The 26,453-nt window shown below is 45.4% G+C and overlaps 1 protein-coding gene across 10 annotated transcripts in view; it reads left to right on the forward strand.

Moving 5' to 3' along the window:
• Apba1 (amyloid beta precursor protein binding family A member 1) overlaps positions 1-15,191 on the forward strand; it is a 201,249-nt gene extending 186,058 nt beyond the window's left edge. For all 10 annotated transcript variants that reach the window (XM_060387656.1, XM_060387639.1, XM_060387647.1 and 7 more), the window contains 4 exons: positions 593-805; positions 9,137-9,256; positions 10,586-10,726; positions 11,384-15,191. In XM_060387656.1, the coding sequence (XP_060243639.1) occupies positions 593-805; positions 9,137-9,256; positions 10,586-10,726; positions 11,384-11,455 (546 nt within the window). In that variant the 3' untranslated portion in view covers positions 11,456-15,191. The remainder of the gene's footprint in view (positions 1-592; positions 806-9,136; positions 9,257-10,585; positions 10,727-11,383) is intronic.
• The last annotated feature ends 11,262 nt before the right edge of the window (positions 15,192-26,453 follow it).

The raw sequence follows: 26,453 nt of genomic DNA on the forward strand, positions 1-26,453 counted from the left end.
TGGATGTTTGTGGCATCTCCGCACACCTCTAACTCTTGCTTCTGTGTCAGCTGTCAGAGGCCACATATTGTGTATGCCCAGCATCTGTTTTTTTCCTGTGTGCATCACAGCCTTTTGGTCAACATCACCGTCCTCCCTCACCTTCCTCCTCAAAGAGACATATTTCGTGAATTTATTTTCCACTCAAAATCTTACACACTAAAGAGAGTGGGAAAACCTGTGCATAGAATCCAAAAGCCACCTGTGGATTAAGACCACCACAGCTCTAACTTCAAAAGACAACTGAGGTTTGAAAAGAAAACAGGAAAGCCTGTTGTATTTGCGTGTGTCCCTTGTATTTATGCATGAGGCCAGGTTGGTTATATGAAATGAGGGTCAATTCCGGGGTCTAGATGGGTTTGTGTGAAGCAGTTTCTTACAGAGTCCAGATGCCATGGGATGTGGAAAAGATGGAAATTCACCTGGACTGGCATCCTCAAAGAAGTGTCTCGAGTCACCACCCCACACACCCTGTTATAGGCAGGGGACCCGCCCTGATATCTATCCCAAATGGCTGCTGATTTGAGTCTTCTGCGTATTTTTCTCCCTTCAGGTTTTCATAGAGAAACAGAAGGGAGAAATCCTGGGAGTTGTGATCGTGGAGTCTGGCTGGGGATCCATTCTACCAACTGTGATCATTGCCAACATGATGCACGGCGGCCCCGCGGAGAAGTCCGGGAAGCTGAACATCGGGGACCAGATCATGTCCATTAATGGCACCAGCCTGGTGGGCCTGCCTCTCTCCACCTGCCAGAGCATTATTAAGGTACCTAGGCACGAGAAAACCTTCTTAGTAACATACCTGAAGAGACTGCCATCGGGTCCTCAAAATCTGTGAACATTTTTAAGCTCAGGCACTGAGGAAGACCCAGATACAAGCGGCATGGACTTGCTCTCAGGGCAGGCAACACTCAGCTTACTATTTTAAGTTTCTAAGTCAGGATCACAGGTAGTATATGTGGCTTGAGTAACAGCTACATCTAACCCAATGCCCATCCTAGCATAATTCATCAGTTAAATCACTTTCTCCCACGTAAGCAGGCCCCAACAGGGTTTCGCTCAGCTCTGTACCCCAGATCATTGTTTATAGCCAGCCAGGTATACATGCATGAGATGACTTCCCACCCTCTTTAGAGAACACTGGTGCTGGCCAACCTGTCCCTACTCTTGAGCCACTGCCTGAATACCATAGGGAGAAAACTTGCTCTAGCCCACACATTTTTGCTCACCCTCGCTGATGCCATCACTAAAGAAAAGAGTTACTTAATGAGAAAATGAATATGATTCCTTGAGGGGCGGGGAACTGGATTTTCTTGTTAGCAGCGAGGCATCTGTGCATGTAGCCTGTAGAGAACACTGATCCTTGCTGCTTCTAGAGCCACTATGGCACTAACCCATACCCAGGACATCAGCAGGCTTGGATGCCCAGCTTTCCTTGGTCCCAGGGGTTTCAAAGAGAACTGGAGGTGGGGGGGGGTGAATGTGTCTGGACAGTAGCCATCTTGTGCCAAAGGAAACCAGCAAAAAGCCAGTCATCCTCATCTGAGGAGTTGGGATGAGGGTGCAGGTGAGCATACAAGGCAGGGTGATGTGGCTCTGCTTCCGTTGCCAGGGTACACTCGTTGCTTACTATATAACCATGTGTGGAGAAAAAGCTCTAAGAGATGTGTCATTAGGCAATTTTGTCACTTTCTATACATCACAGACTGCTTACATAAACTTAGATCAGTCACTGGATATGGCCTCTTGATAAAATCAAGAAAGACAGTAATTATAGGACCCATGAGGGTGCCAGCAAAAGACAGCATACTATCTTATGGTTAATGTTGTGTATTAACAAGTAGGAGTATACCCTAAAATAATTATGGAATAAATATTTAATATATGCTAGTAACATAGCCTTTATTGTTTTGTAAATATATAACACGCACACATGCTATGTTTTTATGCATAAAAGTTGGCAGTGCAGTGAGTCCACACAGATGTCACCACAGACATGAGGAGTGTCTCCAGGTACTAGGAATCTGTCAGTTCCACTGTTGTCTCACAGGGCTGCTGTGGTTGACTAAGCCTCGCTGTGCAGCACATGTCTGGACAGTAATGATGAGTTCCTAGAATCTGCTTAATGCCAGGATTCTTTCAGATCTGTTTAATTGGACCTTTGTTAGGTGCTGAGCCGAACCATGGAGAAGCCATACATGTGGAAGACAATTCTATTGCAGAAAGGGTGTGTAGCAGCATAGAGGTGAAAGGCTGCAAATATTTGGGGGAGGAAACATTTACAGGACAGTGTATAAGTTGACTTTGAAAGAGTTAAAGCCTACGTTTGTATCAGGAAGGGCAGTGGTGTTTAGAAGTGTCTGCCTGAACTGATGGACAGTGAACTGGCTTTGAATTAAGGTGAAGAACTTAGCCTGACCTGCAAGGTTAGATCTGGTGTTGTCATGGTGACCTCTACTGAAAGACAGTATCATAGCCCATTGGCCTGCTTTCTCCCTTCTCTCCTGTGAACAAATTGTGTGTGTGTGTGTATGTGTGTGAGAACCGCAAAGGGTTGTGTGGCCCAGACAGTGAGTAAATCCTCATCCAGGATCTGGGCCTAGCAAGAAAAGGTGACTGGCCCCACATTTAAGAAGTCAAGGGCTGTGTACCCAGCACTGACCAGAGGATGATTGTAGATTAGCTCACTGAACTCATTCATGGCTTCTGGTTGTTCATGAACTTCTCTGCAGCGGGTACTGTTGCCATCTTTTATACAAGTAGGAAACCGAGGCATAGAATGGTGATCACACAGCTGGCCCTTGGTGGAAACAGATCACTCAGCCAGTGAACGATTTGCACCCAAGACAGCACTGTCCAGGGAACGTGCCTATCCAAGTGTACATCCTTAGCCAGAGGTAATCGCCCCAGGAGCCTGGAGAGCGCCTTGGCTATCGCACTGTGGAGAAGGTCCTTCAGGCACATCCTGGGACGCATAGGACAGCCCCCACACAGCCAGATGTTGATAGTACCAGTCCTAAGGATCTGTTTGTGGAGTGCAGAATTCAGATATGAGAGGGAGAAACCAGTGAGTGAAGTTGGCTAAGGGTGATTTTGTGGGGAGTTGAACTGTGTCTGGAAAGAATTCAGGAGAAGGGGAGGGGTATTTTAGACTGACTATGTTTCTTTGAAATACATGGTGAGGCCCTAAACCCAGGGGATATTGGGAGGTGATTAGGTCCTAATGGTGATGCTTTCATGAATTGGATCAATGCCTTTATGCAAGGGACCCTATGAGCTTCTCTCCTCCGTGTGAAAGCAATGAAAAGCTGCCAGTCTGCAGCCCAGGGAAGGCCCTTCATCATCTGCCAGCACCCTAATCTCAGACTTCTGGCCAGCATAACAAGTAGAAGCAACTTTCGTTGACTATAGGCTACCCAGTGTATAGTATTTTATTGTGGCAACCTAAGCTGACTGGAGAGAGAGACAAGACAGAGACAGAGAAACAGACACAGAGACAAATTGAATGAAGATGGGGATGGATCTAAGTTTCAGAAGCAGGAATTTCTGATAACTCTCAGCCCTATGTTCCTATAAGCCTCCCCTTACCTGAAACCCCAAAGGTGCAGGGCCCTCAGCTGGCTGTTCAATGGACCCTCTAAATGACACAGACTAGATGAAGGGCCATGGTATCCATGAGGTCAACCTGACCACCTTGACTGCTGCTTGGGAATCTAGCTCTGTCCACAGGTCACCAACTTGAGATGAAAACAAAGCTTGCTCAAATGCAAACAGAGTGGCCCTGGAACTTCCTGAGAAGGAAAGGTTGTTTGAAGAGCTGAACTTTGATGTCTGTAAATGAAATCTCCATGGACTCTCCATGGATGAAAAATCTCCATGGATGAAAAAGCCATGTGATGATGAAAGAGACAACTGCTGACGAGGGCCCGAGAAAGCCGCTGCCTCTGTGGCCTCCTCTCCGCAGAGATGTGCACAGCGGGCAGGCCTCGTTAGAAACTGCCATGTACTCTCAGAGTCTTGGGAGCCTCAGCTTTGTTTAGCTGAAAAATCAGATAGCCACAAGATAGTGTCTTGTGTTGGCTGGAGAACATTTGCCACAACCTGCCGGAACACCCTCAGTAGATTTAGTGCCATTTCTATAGTTCTCTAGACATCACTGCACTGTGTGCCTGGACCCAGACAGATGCTCACACTGTCCAACCCCTAACCCCTCAGCTACTGCAGGGGAATGTCTAGGCTTCAAAACTTTACTGTAGTGCTGTTTACTTCAGTAGATCCTCATGGGATTTGTAGTTGTTCTATCCAGCATCTAGCATCTTACATCTTGATCGGTCACTGCTTCTCACACTCACATGCGGCACCCAGGGATCATGTTAAGATACCGGTTTTGTTCTTATAAGTCTTCAGTAGGGCTCTGCTTTTTCAGCAAGCTCTCAGGAGCCTTCTGGCCTGCACTTTGAGGAACAGGCATCTAAGACAGAGGCCATATTCTGTCTTACCACTCTTATCTCTTATCTTACCGCTCTCATCACCACTTAGCAATGTTCATTGCCCCCCCCAACACCAGATTACAGGGAGTAGAATGTTTCTGGTTACAGAAACCTTCTAAATTCTCTTTTGCCTGCCCCTTACCTTTCCAGTTGTAATTTCTTTCTAAAGTGTAGTCACTGGTAAGTGAAGCATCTGTCCCTGCTCATGCCATTGTCTCCAAGTCCTGCTCTGTAGATGTCTGTTCTTTTTTAACCTACTGCCCAGCTTCCCTTTCCTTCTCTAGAGTATCGTGGTTCTGCTCTTGTTGCTATAGATACCACTCTTGTTTCTTCCCTTCTCACTTTTGTTTCTTAATTTGCTACATCATTCACTGTTGTCATGGGGACGAAATGACCATTTATTTAATTGGCACCTCCAACAAAATGGCAGGTAAGAAATCTAAGTTAATGGGACCCAACTTGAAACACTGATTAGGGATAGCAGAGCATATAATGCCCTAGTTATTTCAGAGCCTTATGTTGGAGCATATTTTCTCCATTCTTAAAATTATCTTGCTGAGGAACCCATCAGGTATCTTAAATCAGTTCACCAGAGCAATTTGAAAATTTTAGGTAATACTGGGAAAATGGTTTCATTCTCATGGTATAGTCTTATGGTATAGTATTATGTACCTAAACACACCTACATAATCCTGGGCTGTCAACAGGTGTAAGCATTTAAACAGGTGGCTTTGTGTGAAGGCCCACAATCCCTTCCATCAGATCCTGTCACTCTCAGCTCATTTTCCGCAAAGTCCTGGTCTTGTGTGTGAGCTGCGGGGGAGTGCAGTACGTGGATGCAGTGGGACTCAAGCTGCTTAGGCCCCTGTCTTGGTTCTGATACTCTCTGTATTAGAGAACATCTCTATATACTCTCTTAGCCTCATGTCCCCTCAGTTCCAGGAGACCTAAAGAATCTTATTCCCTCCAGTATCAAGTGTCTAACCCATTTCTTTGTATGTAAGCAACTTTTAAGTGAACAAAAAAGAGGAGGTGCTCAAGAAAAAAATATAAGCATGTGACAAAGGTCCAGACTCCATGCTTCGCAATACCTGTTTTGATGTTGGGGAGTGAGTCTGTGTTTTAAAACCTGATGGCTGAGTTTCAGTGTCGTAGGTTGAGGCATTTAGAAAGACATATATAGAAACTGGACCTGGCAGAGTGTCACCATGGAGAAAACAATGGAGAGGGTAAGTGCCTAGGAGCCTCTTGCTTATGGAAGCAAAAACATGACAGGAACTCTGGTTTAGGGACACAAGCACTTTCCGTCCTCCGTACCTGACTGGTCCCACTGTTGGGAGCAGAAAACCAGACCTTATTTCTCCCTTGTTGACATAATGTTGAGACTTGTCAACACAAGGCCAAATCTGTCACTGGCATCTTATGCAGGAAAAGGGCACGCAATTCATTCCGCTGCATTGTTTCAAACTGCTGGGTGATGCCAGTGTGAATTTGAGCATCAAGTCACATGAGGTGATATCTCTAGGGGATATCATGGATCTGAATAAAAGCTAGCTTTCCCACAAATCTCTGAGAGCATGCCCACCCACCTCAAGACACTTCAGCCTTGACTGCTTGGAGGAAAGTCCAAGTGACCTTGAGCCATTTCTTAATCAGCTGGTCTTGGCAGATAGGAGTCCACTTAGGCAGGGATTTCTTCAGTGCTCTGATCTTTTGGCCTCAGCTATAGCAGCAGGGCCTTCAGACACACCAGTGTAGTCTTTCTGCTCCAGGATACAAAAATAATTTTCTTTGTACAGTTGTCTTGAACTGAGATACAAAGCATCTGCTAGAGAGCACATGCGTGGAGAGACTCAGAGAGCTTTGAGCATGCGCTTGTCAGAGTATCTGCTTTGGTAAGCAAAAGGCAACTGAGGCAGAACAGGCCTCCCTCAGAGCCAGCCGCGCTGGAGGGAACATGCTTATTTCTGGGCTGGCCTCTTCTGCCTGGTCCCCACTTCTCAGCTGATGAGGTGATGGGTGGGCCTGCCTGAGGGAAGGATTATGTGGCTGATGTAGAGCGTTCCAAACAGGCTCTGAAAACTGTAGAGGAATTTTTAATTCAGAACATAGCTGTTCTGGCAAGAGATCACATCCAAAGACTTTCTGTGTGATTTGGCTGGAATGCAAACATGCCTTTTATCCATGAGACGGAGGCAAGCAGTTCTGAGTTGAAGCCAGCTTGGTATAGAGCAAGGTTCAGATAAAGAAAAGCTTAGATCCAGGTGTGGTGGCCTTTAATCCCAAACAATGAAGGTAAAGTTAGTTTGTAGAAGGAAGTACCCATGTTTGAAAGTGATGTCTAATTGAGTGTCAGAAAAAAAGGTGATGAATCAGAGAAACATTTGACAGAATAGTCTAGGCCCAACTGTCATGACAAGAGAGGAAAAAGAAGTTACTTAAGAGGCAATGCAGAGAGAGAAGAAGCAGTTTACCAGGACAGTAATAGACAAGTTGCAGAGAGGGAACACAGGTGAAGACAGAATGAGCCAGAGAGTGAAAAGGAGAAGAAAGATTAGAAAAGATCACTTGAGTTAGTTTGAGGCCAAGCAGAGCAGTTCAGGGGACAAGACAGAAGCCAGATTGAATAAGTTAGCTGGGAGAGGAGTTTGAGTCAGAACAGCCAGCCAAGTTGAACCAGCCAGCCCGGAGCTCAGTAAGAACAAATAAGGGTGAGCCTATTAAGTAGTACATCTCAGAGGCTGAAAACATTCTAGGCCTAGGTTAGAAGCTTCCGGGACTAGGACTAAGCAATAAGCATCAGAGACAACACTAAAAAAGAGGCAAATAAAAGATACTTTTACACGGTTGATAGTGAAAGGCCAGCTTTTCTTCTGCAGCCCATTCTGAGCTGGAGGAAGAGCAGGCAACCAAGGATGAGCCCATCTACAGTCTTCATGTTTCATTTCTTCAGAATCTATCACCTCCCAAGCAGACAAAAATCCACCGGAGCTTCCGGCTATAGTGGTAATTCCCATGAGCAGGAAGTTCTCACCAGACATAGGATGAGGAAGAAGAGGGCAGAGAGACCCAGCTGTGTGAAAGAGAGGTTTCTATGACATGTACGCCCTTTTTTAGGAGTCACTCATTGCTAGAGTTTGTCCTGAGAGGAAAAGGCTCATGTTGCACGTGGCTCTCTACCAGCACCGTACACCCCTCATCTTCCAAACACATCTGATTTTTTTTTTTTTTTTACAGTTGTACTTTTGTCAGGTCCCTTGACACAGTCCATTTTCCAAAATAAAGATGCCATCCACAGGACACCCATCTCACACAGACTGAATGGGTTTCAGGGAGGCGTCATGGGGACAACCCCAGCTCAGGAACATATAGCCTGCAGGTGGCATTGAGGACTTTAGAGACTACATGCGTGGGTGCTGCCTCTGTGTTGGGCAACATCTACTTTTTTAATTTTTATTTTATTTTTATTAATTACAGTTTATTCACTTTGTATCCCAGCTGTAGCCTCCTCTCCTATCCCCTCCGAATCCTACCCTTCCTCCCTTGTCTTCTCCTATGCCCCTCCCCAGGTCCTCCTCCCCTTCCATCTGACCCTAGTCTATCAGGTCTCATCAGGACTGGCTTCTTTGTCTTCCTCTGTGGATTGGTAAGGCTGCCCCCCCGCTCAGGGGGAGGTGATCAAAGAGCCAGCCCTGAGTTGATGGCAGAGGCAGTCCCTGTTCCTATTACTGGGGAACCCTCTTAGACACTGAACTGCTCTGGGCCACATCGGTGCGGGGGTTCTAGATTATCTCCATGCATGGCCCTTGTTTGGAGTATCAGTCTCAGAAAAGACCCCTGTGCCCAGATTTTTTGTTTCTGTGGCTCTCCTGATGGAGCTCCTGTTCCCTCCAGGTCTGTTTCCCCCTTCTTTCATAAGATTCCCTACACTCTGCAAAAAGTTTGGCTATGAGTCTCAGCATGTTTTGATATCCTGCTAGGTAGAGTCTTTCAGAGGCCCTCTGTGGTAGGCTCCTGTCCTATTCCCTGTTTTCTCCCTCTATTGATGTCCATCCTATTAGCCTTTCTGAATGAAGATTGAGCATCTTACACAGGGTCCTCCTTTTTTTATTAGATTCCCTAGGTGTACAGATTTTAGTGTGATTATCCTATATTATATGTCTAATACCCACTTATAAGTGAGTATATACCGTGTGTGTCTTTATGCTTCTGGGATACCTCACTCAGGATGATCTTTTCTAGATCCCACCATTTGCCTGCAAATTTCATGATTTCCTTGTTTTTTAATTGCTGAGTAATATTCCATTGTGTAGATGTATCACAATTACTGTATCCATTCCTCAACTGAGGGACAGCTGGGTTGTTTCCAGCTTCTGGCTATTACAAATAAGGCTGCTACAGACATGGTTGAGCAAATGTCCTTGTTGTATACTTGAGCATCTTTTGGATATATGCCTAGGATTGGTATGGCTGAATCTTGAGGAAGCGCTATTCCTAGTTGTCTGAGAAAGCGCCAGATTGGTTTCCAGAGTGGTTGTACAAGTTTACATTCCCACTCTTTCTGACTAGGTGGTCACCATCTCCGCTCTGTTTTGTCCATGTTTAAGGGCTTAAAGAACCAGTCCCGAGTAAAGCTGAACATTGTGAGGTGCCCGCCAGTGACCACAGTGCTAATAAGGAGGCCGGACCTTCGCTACCAGCTGGGTTTCAGCGTGCAGAACGGAATTGTAAGTACAACTCACAGCGCACTGTCTTGTAAAATACTGACAAATGAAAATGGGGGTATAGTGAATTTTTTTTCCCAAGTTGGTCCATTTCCTTCATCTTTTCATTCAGTAAAGAGGTTTAGGGTTTTCAGTTTGGTTTGGTTTGGTTAGGATTTGTTTGTTGTTTTTTGTCGGTTGGTTGGTTGGTTTTTTAAGACACAGTTTCTCCGTGCAGCTCTGGCTGTCCTGGACTCATTTTGTAGACCTGGCTGGCCTTGAACTCACAGAAATCCTCCTGCGTCAGCCTCCCTCAGGGCTGGGATTACACCTATGTGCCACTGCACCTGGCTTGGGGTTTACAGTTTTAATTTGACCAGCTTCTTGAGATTTTGTTTGTTTGGAGATGGCTTATGCCAGGCGAGCACTCTACCAATGAGCCACAGCCCTAGCCTAGACCCTTGCTTGGTCTTATCTCCAATGTGGAAAGCAGCTAAGGAACGCATTGACCCAAGAGTCCCTTAAAGCAGGAAAGACCCACTTACTCTAGACCCACTAAGCTGCCTTGCTGCAGGGCTTGTCTGCATCAGCTTCTGAATAGAGGTGCACAGCCTGGAATGTAAAGCCGTCTTCAGTAAGGTCACACACACACACTGGCTCGCTGTGGAAGGTGGGATCACCCCACGCTGCAGCCCTGGGAGGGTTCATTGACCAGTGGCTGCAGCCTAACCCTACGAAGTGGCTGGCTGTACCATCGATTCCATTCCTGTAAGAAGTGAGTTGGGACAGGGACCACCAAGTCAAGACCAACAATGAGTGTTACTCTCCTCAAGCCACACCATGGAACAGTAGCTTTCTAGTGCCTCTTTGGCTCACACAAGAGTAATCCTCAAATACAGGCTTCTGGTATCAAACAGTTCCAAGAGTATGCCTGCCCATGACTAAGGAAGGCTCACGGAAACAGTGGCCGCTGGTTGACAGGTCCAGCAAGGAGGGGAAGTGGTCAGAGCTCCAGACACCTGCCATATACCCTGTGCAAAGCTCATGCAGAAGGCAGCCAAGCAGGCCTACAGAATCTACTTTTGCTGGCGCTGTATATCATACTAGGGATCAGACCCAGGATTTGTGGTTTCTAGTTAAACATTTGACCACAGAGCTCCATACCGGGCCACAGAACCCATTGCTCATAAGAACCATCTGAGAGATTGACATGGGCAAAGCCTCACCAAGTCAGCTCTCAGAGGTGGTCATGCTGGGGCACTAGGGTTCCCGGGAAAAGGCAGTCTTCCACCCTATGTGGTTCTGAGGTATGGCACTGCCCACCAAGTGTAACCTGGTGTTTGCTCCTGGTAGATCTGCAGCCTCATGAGAGGGGGAATAGCTGAGAGAGGAGGGGTCCGCGTGGGACATCGGATCATTGAAATCAATGGCCAGAGCGTCGTGGCTACACCACATGAGAAGATCGTCCACATCCTCTCCAATGCTGTCGGGGAGGTAGGAATGAGGCCTGGGCCTGAGCAGGGTTAAGGTGTGTGCCCCTGGCACCATGCTAGCCTTGCTGAGAACCTTTTAGAATTTCCTTTCCCCTCCTGAGATTCTCCTCAGTAAGCAGGCCATCTGCCTCAGACCTGGCTGAGGTAAGCTCACTCCCCCACACATACACCTTTTCTTCAACACACATTGTGTTTCTGCTATCTGTGGCTCTCCAAATTCCCCCTTTTTCCCAGTTAACCTCACCAGATGTTCTTAGAAGACACAAATTAGATTCAGGAGCCATCAAACAGCAACCCCCAGCACCAGTATGGGTTCATATCAAGTCCACACATCATCTTTGGGGCTGTTGTTTTTGCTTTTGCAGCAGACCAGCTTTAGATGGGCTAGCATGCCCATATTACCAGAGCCCTTCTTCCCATGGACCCTTCTTTATTCTTCAAAGGGCTATGAAAATGGAAGCCTTTAACTGGAAAACTAAGCCTTACCCAGATTTTCTCATCATTTACAATCACCCCGACTTTCTAGAAAGCCTGTGGGTGTCAGTCTCCCTAGGCCAGGCCGCAGGGTCGAGGGGTGAGCCGTCTTGGAAACTATGCAGTCGGAAGCATTATTTCCGAGGCCCCACCCAGATAACATGGCTTTCCGTCCTCGCCTCAGATCCACATGAAGACGATGCCAGCAGCCATGTACAGACTGCTGACAGCCCAGGAGCAGCCCGTCTACATCTGAGCCACGCTTCTGTGGTGGCATGCATGGAGGACCCTCCTCACCGTGGTTGTGTTTCGCGCTGCATCGTGTGTCCACTGAGACATTCCCCTCTCGTGCCCAGCATCTGGTCTTACACAGGAAGAGAAGAATCAGCAAGGACCTCTTTGCTCGCTGTCTCTCTCCAGTTTGCTTTTTTTCTGTTCCTTCCTTAATACCAGGGAAGTTTTGTGTGTGCCCCCTTGAGGGTGGAAAACAGCTAATATCTACCTGGGATCATTGGGGAGGGTCTTTGGGGGATCCTAAGGTGGTTGTCACTGCCCAAGGAGACATCATTCCTCCCAAGAGGCACACACTTCCCTGAAGGAGTTCCCAGAGGTAGCATAGGAGCTGACTGAGCAGTGCCTAAAACTTAATTGCTGTTCTCTCTGCCCTCCTCGATCACTTGTTGAGAAGATGGTGGTGACAGGAGATGGTGTTGAACATCCTTAGAGCCATATCTTTAAGGACATTTGCTGCTTGCTATGGAGTTGGGGGGCCCCATACATTATTTCTGCCCAGAATTTCTGAGCCAGTTTTAAATTTCTTCCATAGTTTATTTGAGTTTCAATGGATGTGCTAATACGGGCCCAACTGCAGAGAAAAGAGGAAGTGACATCCCGGACAAGGCTACTGTAACACTGTAGAGATCCTGGCAAGTCACAGGGCCTCTGAGGCTTCCCAGATTGTCCCAAGTTACCAACCGGAGGAAAACCACAGGCAGATACGATCCTCCTGTGCACTTGCACAGGCGCTTACGTGTACATAACACACACCCACACCCTGCACAGTGTCTCATTTGCTCTCTATCTGCATTAAGGCAGGCTGAAATCTAGCACACAGAGCCTGTGGGTAACCCCCAGCACCTCTCTGGAAGATTCCTTCCCCTAGTAGAAGGTTGACATAGAGAAACAGGCCAGCCTACCTGGCTGAGGTTTGGCCTTCCCTTTCTCAACAGGCTCAGTGGCCTCTAAGACTCCCCCACCCCACATACACACTGGATGTCCTCGAGGGACAAACTGTGATGTGGGCCATGTCCCAAAGCTAAGCCAGCCTGAGCCTTTCACAGCCACTAGTGAGGATGTGATATTTCAAAGGCTAGAATAGATAAGCCACAGTCAGACAGATTTAACACTTCATGTTGGGCCTAGGAATCCCCAAATTTGCTCCAGAAACATCCTCTACTATCTTGTAGGTCTGGGAGTGTGTAGCTGGTGTGCAAGGCATGATGTCTCCAACAGACGCCTCACATTCTGGATCATATCTCAGTCTAGTACATGTTTTTCAATAATATTATTCTGAGCCAGTTTCACTTATTCTTGGTCCAAAGAGCAGTTTGTTTCCATGTGGGCTATGGCTAGTTTTTGTTTTTGTTTTGTTTCTTTGATGACCTCAGTAGAGTCAGGGGAAGAAAACTAATATATTTTGTACTCTGAATATAGCCCCTGTTCTCTGCATCTGGGATATATATGTTGTGTCTGTGGAAATGGGAGTTCAGTGAGCAGTGTCGGGGAGGATGGATTTATGGAGGGAAGAGAAGAATCTGTGAGAAGGAGAGATGTGAATAGAACAAGGTAAGGAACAAGAGGCTCCAGCCAGGGAGGGAGACAGTCAGCCCCCCTGGGGTCTCTGACATCAGGAGTCACTGAGGAGAATCAGGAAAGCCTAGTGCTTACAGGGTTCTGCAGTAGAACCCTCAGCTTGACTTTAGCACAGGAAGTTCTGGTGATGAGAGGCCACCAGCTGTCCAGACAGCTGCCTGAGAAGGAATGGGCCTGCTGCTGCTGCTGCTGCTGCTGCTGCTGCTGCTGCTGCTGCTGCTGCTGCTGCAGAGTTGGGACCACAGGAGCCAGGCTATCTGGACTTATTTTTAAGGGTGTCTAACAGAACACTTCTGCATGACCAGGCCCAAGGTCAAACTCTAGCAAATGTGAAAACCAGGAACCATGTCCTGGATTTTCTTCACATCTCCTGAAGTAGCTAATCCGTTGGGTATCTAGTATACTCACACACTGAAGAGTGTGACCCATGTCTCCTCTGCCAAAGAGATGATGGGTAGGACAAAAAGACACTACTGCTGGCATGTACCAATGTCAGGCATTGGAAACCTTGGAAAGTCACATGGGAGGCTTACGTTTGTCTGATCCAGGGTGGCAACTGTGGGCACATGCCCAAGCACCTGGACAGGAAGGCAGAAGCAGGACAGCAGAGGCTGACCTGGGCTGGTCAGAGACAGGCTCTCACTCCCAATATAATCCCCAGGTAATCACAATGAAGTGTCTTCACCCCAGGGAAAGAGGAAAGAGAAAGTACTTTCCATTCATGTTGTGCAAGAAATCTGGAAACTTTAAGAAGGGCTGAAAAGCCAAGCTTTTCTGTGAGCTCTCCTGGAGAACTAACAGTTTAGCGTGATTGTAAAGATTAGTTTTTGTGTTAATCAAACTGGTTCCTCCCTCCCAGAAGGAAAGCTCTTGGAGCCTGGTCCAGGCCCCCTGGCTGAAGAGCGTTCTTCCTCTGCTAGCGTCAGGCTCAGCGGTTAAACCTGGGGTCTTGTCTGACACCCTCATATACACTTACATATGTAAATATCTCTTCACCCCCCAATAATGGGGCCAACTACATACAGAGCCGCCTTCCCCAAACTGCAGGGCACAAAGCCCCTCCGCCCACTCAGCTGGGATGTGCTGGTGACTCGGCTTTGGGGACAGGCTCCCAGATTTTCCTCACCCCGTCCTACTCCAGTAAGGTTGCACCACAACCCACCCAGCCTCTGCCTTCTCCAGCAGGAGCACTTCAGGGAGCCACCATCAGCCTTGAGTTCACGAGAGGAAGAAAGCCCCACAGACCAATGGGGGGAGCCCACTTCCTGAGCAAGCCCTCCCTCCCTCACCACGGCAGGCTCCCGGGGGTAGAGCACGTGGCAGGCTGCCACCTCCCTGCACAGGGGTTTGCTTTCTGAACTTCGCCCATCAACATTGGCCTTCAGGGAGTCCAGAGTAACCTACTACCTCCCCCACTGCTCCCCTCCCCCCTGCAGCCCTGTCCACACCTACCCTCCCTGTCGTACACTGATGAGAACCCACCCACGGAGCCCTGTCCGGGTCTCTCCGCCCACTGGTGTAGCCGTCGCCAATGTTTACAACCAAGGGCCGCCTCTTCCTGATGTTTTAACTCTCACCTCCACAAGGCTACCTGTTGGTTTGAGTTTCACCTCTGTCTGCCTCTTCCCTGGTTAGGGTCCACCTAAGCACACAACTCTGATTTTATTTCCCCTCCATCCAAGGCAGTGTGTGATGACCGTGTGGGAATGAGCTCTCTTGTACATACTTAGCACAGCACCCGGGGTATGAACCCGCACTCCTGTCCTGTGACGGGGTGCATTAGCGCTTACTGTAAAACAGCGGGAGAAGTATAGTATTGTATTTGTAACAATATCGTTCTTTGTATACACGAAACTCAATGATCTCTATATATAAATATAAATATATATAAATAAAATATATCTACACGTGAGCCTGGAATGTGACACTGCACACCCACTGAATGTATTTCCTCTGACAGTCTGGTTACCGGTCCTGGCCCACCCTCCCCTTCTTTGTGCCGTGACTGCAGTTGTCTAGTTTGGGGTTGTGATGTACTTAATGTGCTATCTCCTTATTTAACTGAACGCTAACGTCTGTATAAGAATTGCTGCAACAATAAACAAGGACTTCGCCTCTTGGCTCTGGCTGAGTGTCTTGCTGTTTCGGGGAGGAACAGGGCTCTGTATGCCAGGAGGGAGGATTTTTGTCTTTTCCTTAATAGGCCACCTCCAGCCCTAAGGATTATGGCGACCACTTGCTCCCCAGGTATTTTATCATGTGAAACTGGCCTGTCACAACAGTGTTTTCAGCCTCGTTGGAGTACAGTGAAAGAGAGAAGGGGTCCTTTGTGTTTCATACTTTGTATCATGGAAGGAAGAGAAGCAGAAATTAATTCTTCCTCTCATAAGGAAAAAAGAACAGAAGTGGTTCTGTTCTTTTGCTGAGGGCTGGAGCCAAAGTGGAAAACAGTGTCTCAGGAAACCAACCTGAAGATTCTGTGAGAATGTTTCAGAAGCCTCTTACAGAGCACTCTTTGCAATTCCACTTTTGAGATTTTGGTAGCGTGATTTTCCTGTGGCCGGGGCCTTGAGTGTGGCAGCAGGCTCCCGTTACAGAAGACCCGGTGCTCCGCTAGTGTCCTAGTCTTCATTAGGACACCATCTTCCTTGTCTTTCCTGAAAAACTAGTCACAGGTCCCTCGGGGACTGTGCATCTGAGCTGTCGACAGCCCAGAAAGGTAGAAGCCAAGAATCCTAAAACGCTATGCTCGGGCACCACTGGGTGTGCGTCATTATGCTTTATATCTCTGAAACAAAACACAGGAGGTGGAAAGCCTTCAAGAGCTGGGAGTGTACTAAACCCTCTGCAGTTGTGTCTCCACAGAAACATCTTAAACTGCTCTATTCACCAGTAAAACCACTTGTACAAGAGCTAACAAACCCAGATGAGAGATGTCCAAGCTTTGACGGAATCAGGGGGAAAAGCTGAGGAAGATGGACACAGAGGTGGTCGAGGAACTCAAAAATAGTTCTCATTGGGTTTGAACTCCAGACCAGCAGACTTAAGATCTGATGCTTTACCAACTGAGCCATCTGAGGCTTCTGGTCTTCCTGTCACTGATAAAAAGCCCCTGGCTTGTTTACTCAGAGACTTTTATCTGGTCTTTACTGATTCAGTGCAATGATCCCTGTCCTATCTCTGAGGCTGGCACAATCACAGCCAACTGCTTGGGACTGTGAAGCCAGGCTCAGACCACTGGGAGAGAAAAGGAGATAAAAGAAAGAGGTTTCACACACACATTCATTCAAAAGATGGACAAAACAAATTTCAACCAACAAAATTCCACAAGCTTACATATGATGATAATGTTGATTTCAGCTAGCATCTCCTCTGCAGAAACTGCAGAAAGTTCAGGCTGCCCTCAGAAAAACCTTTTTCTTGACCAGCTGCCATGGCCCTTTCCGTGGTATCAGCCTGTATGCACATATAGACAAATGATCAGACATACAGACCTGTGCACATTCATACACACTTTCAATGGATGATACAGAAGAAGCTCCTTACAGACAGTTAGCAGTTAGCATGCACTTGTGTAACATGTACAAAAAAACAGACGTACAGACACATTTACATGCAAACACATTATCTACATATTTACAACTCATGGATGAAATAAATTCCAACGGATTCAACCAACAATAAACATCATCTAGTAATAGTTCTATACTTCTGAGACAAAGCTCTCTACATCAGAAAAGTCAGAAAGGCAATTAATCACAAAAACAGGTGAGTCCAAAAATATAAGAGAATAATAGGTTACATGGGTATTTTTTCATTAAAACTAAATATTTCTTATCTATGTATCTATTACTTAAGTTCATAATGAGTTCAGAATGACAAAGGTTGACAAGGCCTAAAGGTTAACAGGATCCAAGAGGTTACAACAAGATATATGTCTTTTCAATTAGGACTGACCTGGCTACACATTTTCCACCTATCTCTTTGTTTATAGTGGGTTCAATCCGTCTTTTATTCCAAGATACAAAATAAATTTAAAATGACAATATTTTATGCCATAAGCTGACAAGGTATAAGAAATTACAATGAAATAGTTTGTATTTTTTGACATTAAGGTTTGTACTTAATTTAGGTATTTCTTGGCAGCCCCATCATATTCTGGGTTCATGGGAAGTTCAAACCAACTTGCCTATATTTATGGTGCATACCAGGATTCGTGGTACAATCTCTAGAGTGAAAGTTTATCTAAAGCCACAAATCTGTCTCAAGCCTGTCTCCTAGTGAGGCATCTGGAGGTCCACAAAAGTATTTACTGCAGCTGTCAACTTTCTTTTACCTTTGTAACTTCCAAAATTGTTTCAATCAAATCAGGAATTCTACAGTCAGGAATTAATTCATCAGAACAGCAGTGTGTCTTCATAAAGATCCCATGGGAGGATTGTTCAATCAAATTAGGTAAATACCCAGAAAGTTTCGGTTCACACCATGGCAGATTTTTGAGATATTTACAGCAGCACAGAAAAAGGGGGTGTCAGAGGCTGGAAGTAACTGCAGTTGCATCACAGTACAGACTTTGCAAAATACCAGACTACCTTCCAGAAAGCCCACATGCCTACTGAACCTTCTCAATTCAGTGGATCCTGGCAATCACAGGACCTAGTTTAGTATGATGAAAAGATGTGTTGACAAGAAAGAATTGCATATGTCATCCCTTCTCCAACTATAAATGGCACAACATGAAGAGTGATGCTTCCCACCTGTGGAAGGGAAAGAACATTGAGTGCTGCCTTTAAACATGGAACCAGGTACCAGACTTGGTACAGTCCATGCGCTCTGGTCCAATCCCTGAACATTGATTTGGTTGCCAATGGACCACTTCCACCATCTTCCTGAGACCTCAGGAAGTAGAGTATGTGGAAAGACTCCAGCTTCTGGGGACAGAGAAGTAAGCACAGTACTTTGACTTGGAATTCATAGCTGAGCATATCCCACTAGGCAGATCCCAGTGACCCTCTACAGTGATGCTGGATAAAAACTCTGGTTCACCCTGGCTCCAGGAAGAGAGCTGAAGCTCCAATGGAACAGATTGGTAGCCTAGCCTGCATCAACTCCAGCTGCATCAGTTTCCTGCCACTAGTACACTACACCATAACATTGTGGGTTTGGTCCTGCCCTCCAGTTACTGAACCAACAGATGGATTAAAACCTAAGAGCCAACTATATGCTGCTTGTAAGAAATTCACTTCTAAAGATATGTAATAAACTGAAAGTGACAAGGAGGTATGATAGTTGATTTTCATTTTGCATGTAGCTAGACTTAGAATTACATAGGTGCTTGGAAAGACATACGTCTGAGTTTATCTATAAGGGTGTTTCCAAATTAACTGAGGTCCAGGGAGACCAAGCCTGACCGTGAATGCTATTGTCCCATGGGTTAGAGGCCTGGATGCAATGAAAAAGGAAAAAATAACAGCTGAGCACTGGAGTTCCACATTTCCCTGCCTCCTGGCCCATGACGACATGAATTGCTCAGCTGCACACATCACTGACTGACCCCTCTGAAACTGTAGGTTAAAATAAATATTTCCTCCCTTACATTGTTTCTGTCAGGTATTTTGTCACAAACACCTAAATACTGCAGATAGAGATACTCTGTGTAAATGAAATCCAAAGGAAAGCATGAACTGCTGTACTGGTATTAGTTAAAATGCACCTTAAATCAGAATCAGTGACAATAGACTGAATCAATATGTTATAATTTGGAGGGCCTTTTCTAATCACCCATTCTAACCGACACAGAGACCTATTAGATTTATTAACAAGCTTTAGGATCTATAACTGAGCAGATATAAACCTCTATACTAATCTGGCTACTTCTCAGACACACACCCTGAAATATTTGCCATATTGGTCCTGCCTAGGTTGCTACTGCTTCATCAGGTCAGTCTTCATGGCCATCTCCTTTCTCTACATCCCCCTCCTCCTCTTCCTCCTCCTCCTCCTCCTCTATTCTCCCCTTCTTTGGTGGTCCCTACCTGAGACCCCAGGCTGGGAATGAAAGTCCTGCCTCCTGTCCTTTCTTACCCAGCTATAGGCTCTCAACAACTTTTCAAAGCAATCAATGGACATGGCAATGCCCATATCCAGACTGCAACCAGATCTCGGAGCACAGAATTCAGCATCTGAATACACAACACAACACACCAACCCCCAACAATGGGCAGGGAAGGTTATTATATGTGATAAAAAGGCCAATTCAACAAGAAAAAAATGATGATTATAAATATACAATAACCATCATTGAAGAATATAAAACAAATATTAATAGAAAGACCACAGTGCAATGAAAATTGAGTTACTAACGTGACATCCTACTTTTAGCAATGGACATGGCATCCAACCAGAAAAAAATTGGCAGAGATAGCCTGCACTCCACTCCAAGCAAACCAAGCAGGTCAAACATTCCTACCAACTGCTGCAGAATATACACTCTCAACAGTACATGGAACATTCTTCATAATAAGTCATATTGTGATAGGTCACAATAATCTCAGCAGAGTCTCATTCAACTATCTCTTCCAATCACATTGTAATAAACTATAAAGAAATTTTAACATAACCTTTGCAAACTACAAGTACATAGAAATTAAACAACAAACTCCTAGATAACTAATAAATAATGAAGATGTAAAGAACTTTTTTAATGTTTTTAAATTACAGACAAAATATAACAAATCCAATCTATGGGACAAAGAAAACAAAAGACTGGAGGGAGGGAAGAAGGGTGGGAAAATGGGAGAAGAGATGAAGGGAAAGAGGAAAGGAGGGAGGAAGGGAAAAAAGAAAAATAAAAGGGGAAAGAAGTTTCTTAAATAAGAAACCTATCATTGTAACTGAAAGAAAAAAAATGTAAGACAGATCTGAACACAGAGTTAAAAGAAGAAAAAAATAAAGACCAGAGGAGAAATTTAAAAATATATATATGAACCATTAGCAAAAAAGAAAAGTTGGTCTTTACAAAAACAAAATTAACAAATGAAGGAAAATAAAAATGGATCAAACAAAAAAGGAGATAGGAAAGAAATATAACTTATACTATAAAATATAAAAACACTAGAGACTATGAGCAATGATGTTAAAAAAACTGATAAGCTCAAAAGGTGAAAAAACCCTGTTCATATTCAACTTTCCAAGACTGAGACATGGAGAAATAAAAGTCTGAAAAGACAAATGACTTGAGCTTATATTTAGACAACTCCAAAGACTCCACCAAAACAACAACAACAATCTAATAAATGAACTCTACATAGTTGTAGGGCAATACACAAAACAGACTGAAATTAGGAGTGTTTCCACATAACAACAGTGAAATGATTGAAATGAAAAACAGTAACAAAAAATTATCTAGGAGAAATGGTTCTATAATGAAAACCATAAAGCACTGACAAAATGAACTGACTAAAGTATCTAAAGACACAGTGCAATTCCCAATCAAATACCAACAACTGTCTTCCCATGTCCAGAAAAACAGCCTAAAATACATCTGGTAGCACCAAATAAATATTAACTAAAGCAAAAAATAATAATGAAGCAAATTTTAGCCCAAAGAGCATAGGATACATCATCATATCATCTAGCTTGAAAGTGCACTACAGAGTACAAGAACTGAAACGTGCTGCTGATGTAAAATATGGGCCCGTAGCACAACAGAACAGACTAGACCATGATGGAGAGTAAAACTGCACCTCCATCTCTAACCACACCTATAAACCAACTCAAATTAATTAAGGACTCAACCATAAAACTCAAAGGAGTGGAAGCAGACATGGGGAAATGCATTAGGAATCAAGGATGAGCAAGAATTTTTTTTTTCAATGCAGTTTATTCAGGAACCTTGAACAATCATCTGACCCTGGGGAAAGCCAGCCCACAGCTTAAATAGCCTCTGGGTAGCCAACCCAGGCGTGCCACGTGGGCAATGCAGATAGGTCCACACAGAAAATTAAAAGATGGACAAATGAGATAACATCAAACTGAAAAACTCCTACAAGAGCAAAAGAATACAGCAAAAGGAGACAAAAGAATACAGATATAACCTAATAGAAGAGAAAGTGGGGAATAGCCTTGAACACACTGGCTCAGAAGACAATTTCCTAAACAGAACACCAACAGCTCAGGCACTAAGATCAACAATTAATAAATGGGACTTCATGAAACTGAAAATCTTCTGCAAGGCGAAGGACCTTGTCAATATGACAAAATGGCAGCCTACAGAATAAGAAAAGATCTTCACCAGCCCTACATCCGACAGAGGGCTAATGTTTAAAATATATATAGAACTCAAGAAATTAGATACCAGAAACCAAATAACTCAATTTAAAAATGGGGTGGAGAGCTAAACAGAATTCTCAACAGAGGAATCTCTAATGGGCAATAAGCATTTAGTTATCAGGGAAATGCAAATCAAAACTACTCTGGGATTCCATCTTACACCTATCAGAATGGCTAAGATCAAAAACTCAAGGAACAGCACATGCTGGTGAGGATGTGGAGCAAAGGGAACACACGTCCATTGCTGGTGGAAGTGCAAACTTGTACAACCATTGTAGAAATCAATCTGGTGGTTTTCAGAAAATTGGGAATAGATTTACCTGAAGACTCAGCTATACCACTGCTGGGCATATACTCCAAGGATGTTCTATTATACCACAAGGACACTTGCTCAGCTATGTTCATAGCAGCTTTATTCGTAATAACCAGAAACTGGAAAACAACCCAAATGTCCCTCAACTGAGGAATGGATAAAGAAAATGTGGTACGTTTACACAATGGAATACTACTCAGTTATTAAAAACAAACACATCATGCAATTTGCAGACCAATGATTAGAACTAGGAAAGATCATCCTGAGTGACACAGAAAGACATGCATGGTATGTACTCACAAGTAGACATTAGCCATAAAGTACTATGCTACAACCCACAACCCAAAGAAGCTAAGTAACAAGGAGGACTCAAGGAAGGATGCTTGACTCTCACTCAGAAGGTAAAATAAAATAGGCATTGGAGGTAGATGGAGGCAGGGAACTGGGTAGGAGTTGATGGGGAGGGGAGTAGTGGTGAGGATTAGGAGGGAGAGCAGGTGAGAAAGGGTCAGGTGAGAGAACAGAAATCAGAGGTGGGGACATCTCTGGGATGTGCCAGAGACTTGAGATAGGGGAGGCTCCAGGAAGTCTATCGTGGCTTCCCCAGTTGAGACTCCTATAAGCGGTGGATATGGAGCCTGAAGTGGCCACCTCCTGTAGCCAGGCAGGACTTCCAGTGGCAGGATAAGGACACAACCCACCCACAAAACCTTTGATTCAAAACTTGTCCTGCCTACAAGATGTGCAGGAACAGAGAACAAAGATTGAGGCCAACCAAAGACTGGCCCTAAAGTCCCATCTCATGGGAGAGAACCAGTCTCTGACACTATCACTGTTACCCTGCTATGCTTGTAGACAGGAGCCTGGCATAACTACTCTGAGATGTTTCACCAAGCAGCTAATGGAAATAGATGCAGAGTCTCGCAGCCAAACATTAGACAGAACTAGGGGAGACATATGGAAGAGTGGGGTGAATGACTGAGGAAGCTACAGTGACCAAGGACTCCACAAGAAGACCTCCAGAGTCAACTAACCTAGGCTGATGGGGACTCACGGAGATTGAAACACCAACCAAAGAGCATACAAGGACTGGTCCTAGGCCCCCTGCACATATGTAGCAGGTGCACAACTTGGTCTTCATGTGGGTCCCCCAGCAACTGAAGCAGATGCCCTCTCTGACTCTGAGGCCTGCCTTTGGATCTTGTTTCCCTAACTGGGCTACCTTGTCTGGCCTCAGCAGGAGAGGATATGCCTAGTCCTGCAGGGACTTAATATGCCAGGGTGGGTTGGTGCCCATGGGGGACCTCCCTCTTCTCTAAGGAGGAGAGGGGAGAATGGGTGGAGAGGTGAGGAGGGGGCCTGGGAGGAGAGGAACTGAGATCAGGATATAAAGTGAATAAATCAAGTTTTTAAAATGGGAGAAATATTTTCAAACTGCGCATCTCACGAAAGGGTGATTTTAGAATATGTAAGGAGAACAGCGATAATAAAAATAATCTTCTTTAAAATGGGATCAAACCTAAACAGGTATTTCTCATAAATGAGAAAAAGGAGAAACAAATTACAGACAGGTGTGTGGCCCCATGGGCACCATCACAGATCATCAAGGAAAGCAACACAAATCCACGGTCAGGTGAATTTGTTCCCTGTGGAATGGACAATGGCAAAGGAGACAGGAATGCATGTTAACAACTTACATGGAGAAAGAGAATGCAAATTAGTAACACTACATGCAAATTTCTTACTAAATATAACTAAAATATATCATTTTTACCTTGTGATCTCGTAGCCCCACTGCTGGGTACATATCCAGAAGTAAGAAGGTCACAGCGTTAGGGAAAAAGCTCAGATCCTCACACTTGCACACAGCAAGCTCCCTCACCCACTGAGCCATTGCCACAGGCCTCTCATGGCATGTCTTGAACCATTACAGATAGAGGCCAGAAAAACAGTGACCCCAACTACCAGTAACAGGACTCAAGAGCAGTCAAGAATAGTGACACTTTTAATAAACTTTGAGAAACCAATTTATCACCCCTATGTGCTACCAATTGGAAGGTTTATGGATAGTCTGGACAGGTGGAGCTCCCAGTAGGGGAGGCTTTGCCACAGGCTAGCATCCCATGGGTGTGGCTTTTCCCTGTGACCTTCAGCTGGAAATAACCCATCAGAAGATAAATGGTTGCTTCTGAAGTAGGCCCTCTGTGCCTTTCAGCCTGTGGTTTGCTACCAATCAACCCCTCTTCATTTCTCCTCTTCACCCTCTGGCCCTCAGTAATTAAGATTAGGACTTCTCAGAAGTTGTTTTTCTTGTTGGTACCTGTATATCAAAACATCATAGGGCAACAGAGAACCCAAAACTCAGCTCTCATCTCAAAAGAAAGAAGAGGGACTTTATTCTAGAGAGGTGGTTCTCAACCTGTGGGTAGTGATACCTTTGGGATTTGCATGACCCTTTTATAGGGTCGCATATCAGATATCCTGCATTTCAGATATGTACATTACAGTTAATAATAGCAAAATTACAGTCATGAAGTAGCAACAAAAATAATTCTGTGGTTGAGGGTCACCACAACATGAGAAACTGTATTAAAGGGTCGCAGCATTAGGAAGGTTAGGAACCACTAAAGCCACTAAAGGTTTGTTCTAAAGCCAAATATGAGCTAGCATACCCCAGGAATGCAGATTAGGTTATCCCAAATGCCATACTGAACGTGGTGACAGTTTCATAGAGTCTTTGCTGTGGCAGAACAAAAGACAGCTATAGATCTGGGCAGTTTTCAAATACATGGGTGGAAATGCAGGTGGTAACTAAGCAAAGAAAACCCAGATAAATTTCAGAGGCTATCTGATGCCTTTCGCAGCATCTGTGTTGGTGAATAGCCTAAAAGGGTTCAAGGGATAGTCACGAGGATGCTAGGTCAGGCACAGAGGTGTGTGCAACAGACGGCTAGTAAGGGAGCCAGAAAGAGCCCAACACAATTTGACCTGGGCTCTGTTAACATTCCAACTCTATACAATCAGAAACTTCTAGTCAGTGAATAAAGCTGGTGGAATACAGGTGTAGCTCTTCCCTGAGAATTTCAGTTCACAATAATCCATACATGTGTACATTTCAATGACGATTTTTTTAAAAATTATGAAAATAACAATGGACAATGACTTCAAAAGAAAAATCACTCCACTCACGATTCGATTCTGGAAGATCTGAGCTGCCTCACACCACTGTCCAGAGGCCCCGGATGGAGCAGAGGAGAGGGAGCCAGTGGCCTGCTGAAGTGGCCAAGCACGTGAGTTGCCTCGCTTTTTAACCACCTGCTCTGGAAAGACTAGCTCAACAGCCAATCTCATTCCTCCAAGACAGCACTGACCTTCCCAGAGGGAGGTGTGCCCTGGCCTGATCACCTTCCATTCGGCTGTGGCTCTTTAGCTTTCTCCTCGACACAGCCACGCCGGAGGATGCAATACCAGCTCAAAGCTTCCACTTGAGGGGTCGACTAAATCCTAGCTACGGCAGAGCCTCTTCCGCCATCACACAGAGCAGAGTGCCACTATCGCAGATGGGTAGGCAGAGTGGAAAGACAGATTTAACTCATCTGCAGGAGGATGAGTCCCAGCTGGTCCTAGCGTGGGGCCTTTGGGCCAGGCCCTTTTCAAAGCACTTTCTATAGACATCTTAATCCCACAACACCTGCTGGAGGGAAAGGCTGCTTCTCATTTATAGCCAAAGCGCTAGGGGTTAAGAAAACAGTTACTTCCCACAAGGAGAGCAACAGAACCAAAAAAAAAAAAAAATCTGGGCACAGGGGTCTTTTCTGAGACTGATACTCCAAAGAAGGACCATTCATGGAGATGACTTAGAACCCCTGCACAGAAGTAGCCTATGGCAGCTCAATGTCCAAGAGGGCTCCCCAGTATTACTATAGGAACAGAGACCATCTCTGACATGACCTCATGGGCTGGCTCTTTGATCACCTCCACCTGAGGGGAGAGCAGCCTTACCAGTCCACAGAGGAAGACGAAGAGGTCAATCCTGATGAGACCTGATAGACTAGGGTCAGATGGAAGAGGAGGAGGAGGACCTCCCCTATCAGTGGGCTGGGGGAGGGGCATAGGAGAAGAAGAAGGAGGGAGCTTGGGATTGGGAGGGGATGGGGAAGGGAACCACAGCTGGGATGCAAAGTAAATAAACTGTAATTAATAAAAATGAAAAAAATTAAAAAAAAAAAAAAAGAAATCAGTTACCGCTCCAGTGGCTCTAGTTGTGCTGGACTCCCTGACCCCTCAACAGTTTCAAACGCATTCTATCCAGTCACCCTATGAAGTAATCAACACTGGCACACATTCCTGTGAGGACTGGATGGGGTTGGGAGCTGCGAAAGAATCTTTGCTTCTTGCTTGCCTTCTCTTCCCTGTAAGTGAGATAACAGAAGTTCTCTAGAGAAGATCACAGACCACCCTTCCTGGCTCACTCTGCTAACCTATGCTACTGACCAGCAGTCCCGAGAGATAGAGAGCCCCCCACCTCAGGCCCTCTCCAACAAAAAGAACCCTCTTGACAGAGCTGTATCCCTAGCTGCAGGCAGCACCCTCCTCAGCAAGAGGCCCTGACTCCCATTGGCCCTCTCTTCCAGGCTGCCAGCTGAACTATCCTCCACAACACTTACCTGGGAAGGAAGGATTAGATTGTAGGAGCCAGAGGAGAGGACACCATGAGAACACAGCCTGCAGAATCAAC

The sequence above is a fragment of the Meriones unguiculatus genome, chromosome 1, assembly GCF_030254825.1.
Source record: "Meriones unguiculatus strain TT.TT164.6M chromosome 1, Bangor_MerUng_6.1, whole genome shotgun sequence".
In the NCBI taxonomy this organism is placed as follows: Eukaryota; Metazoa; Chordata; class Mammalia; order Rodentia; family Muridae; genus Meriones; species Meriones unguiculatus.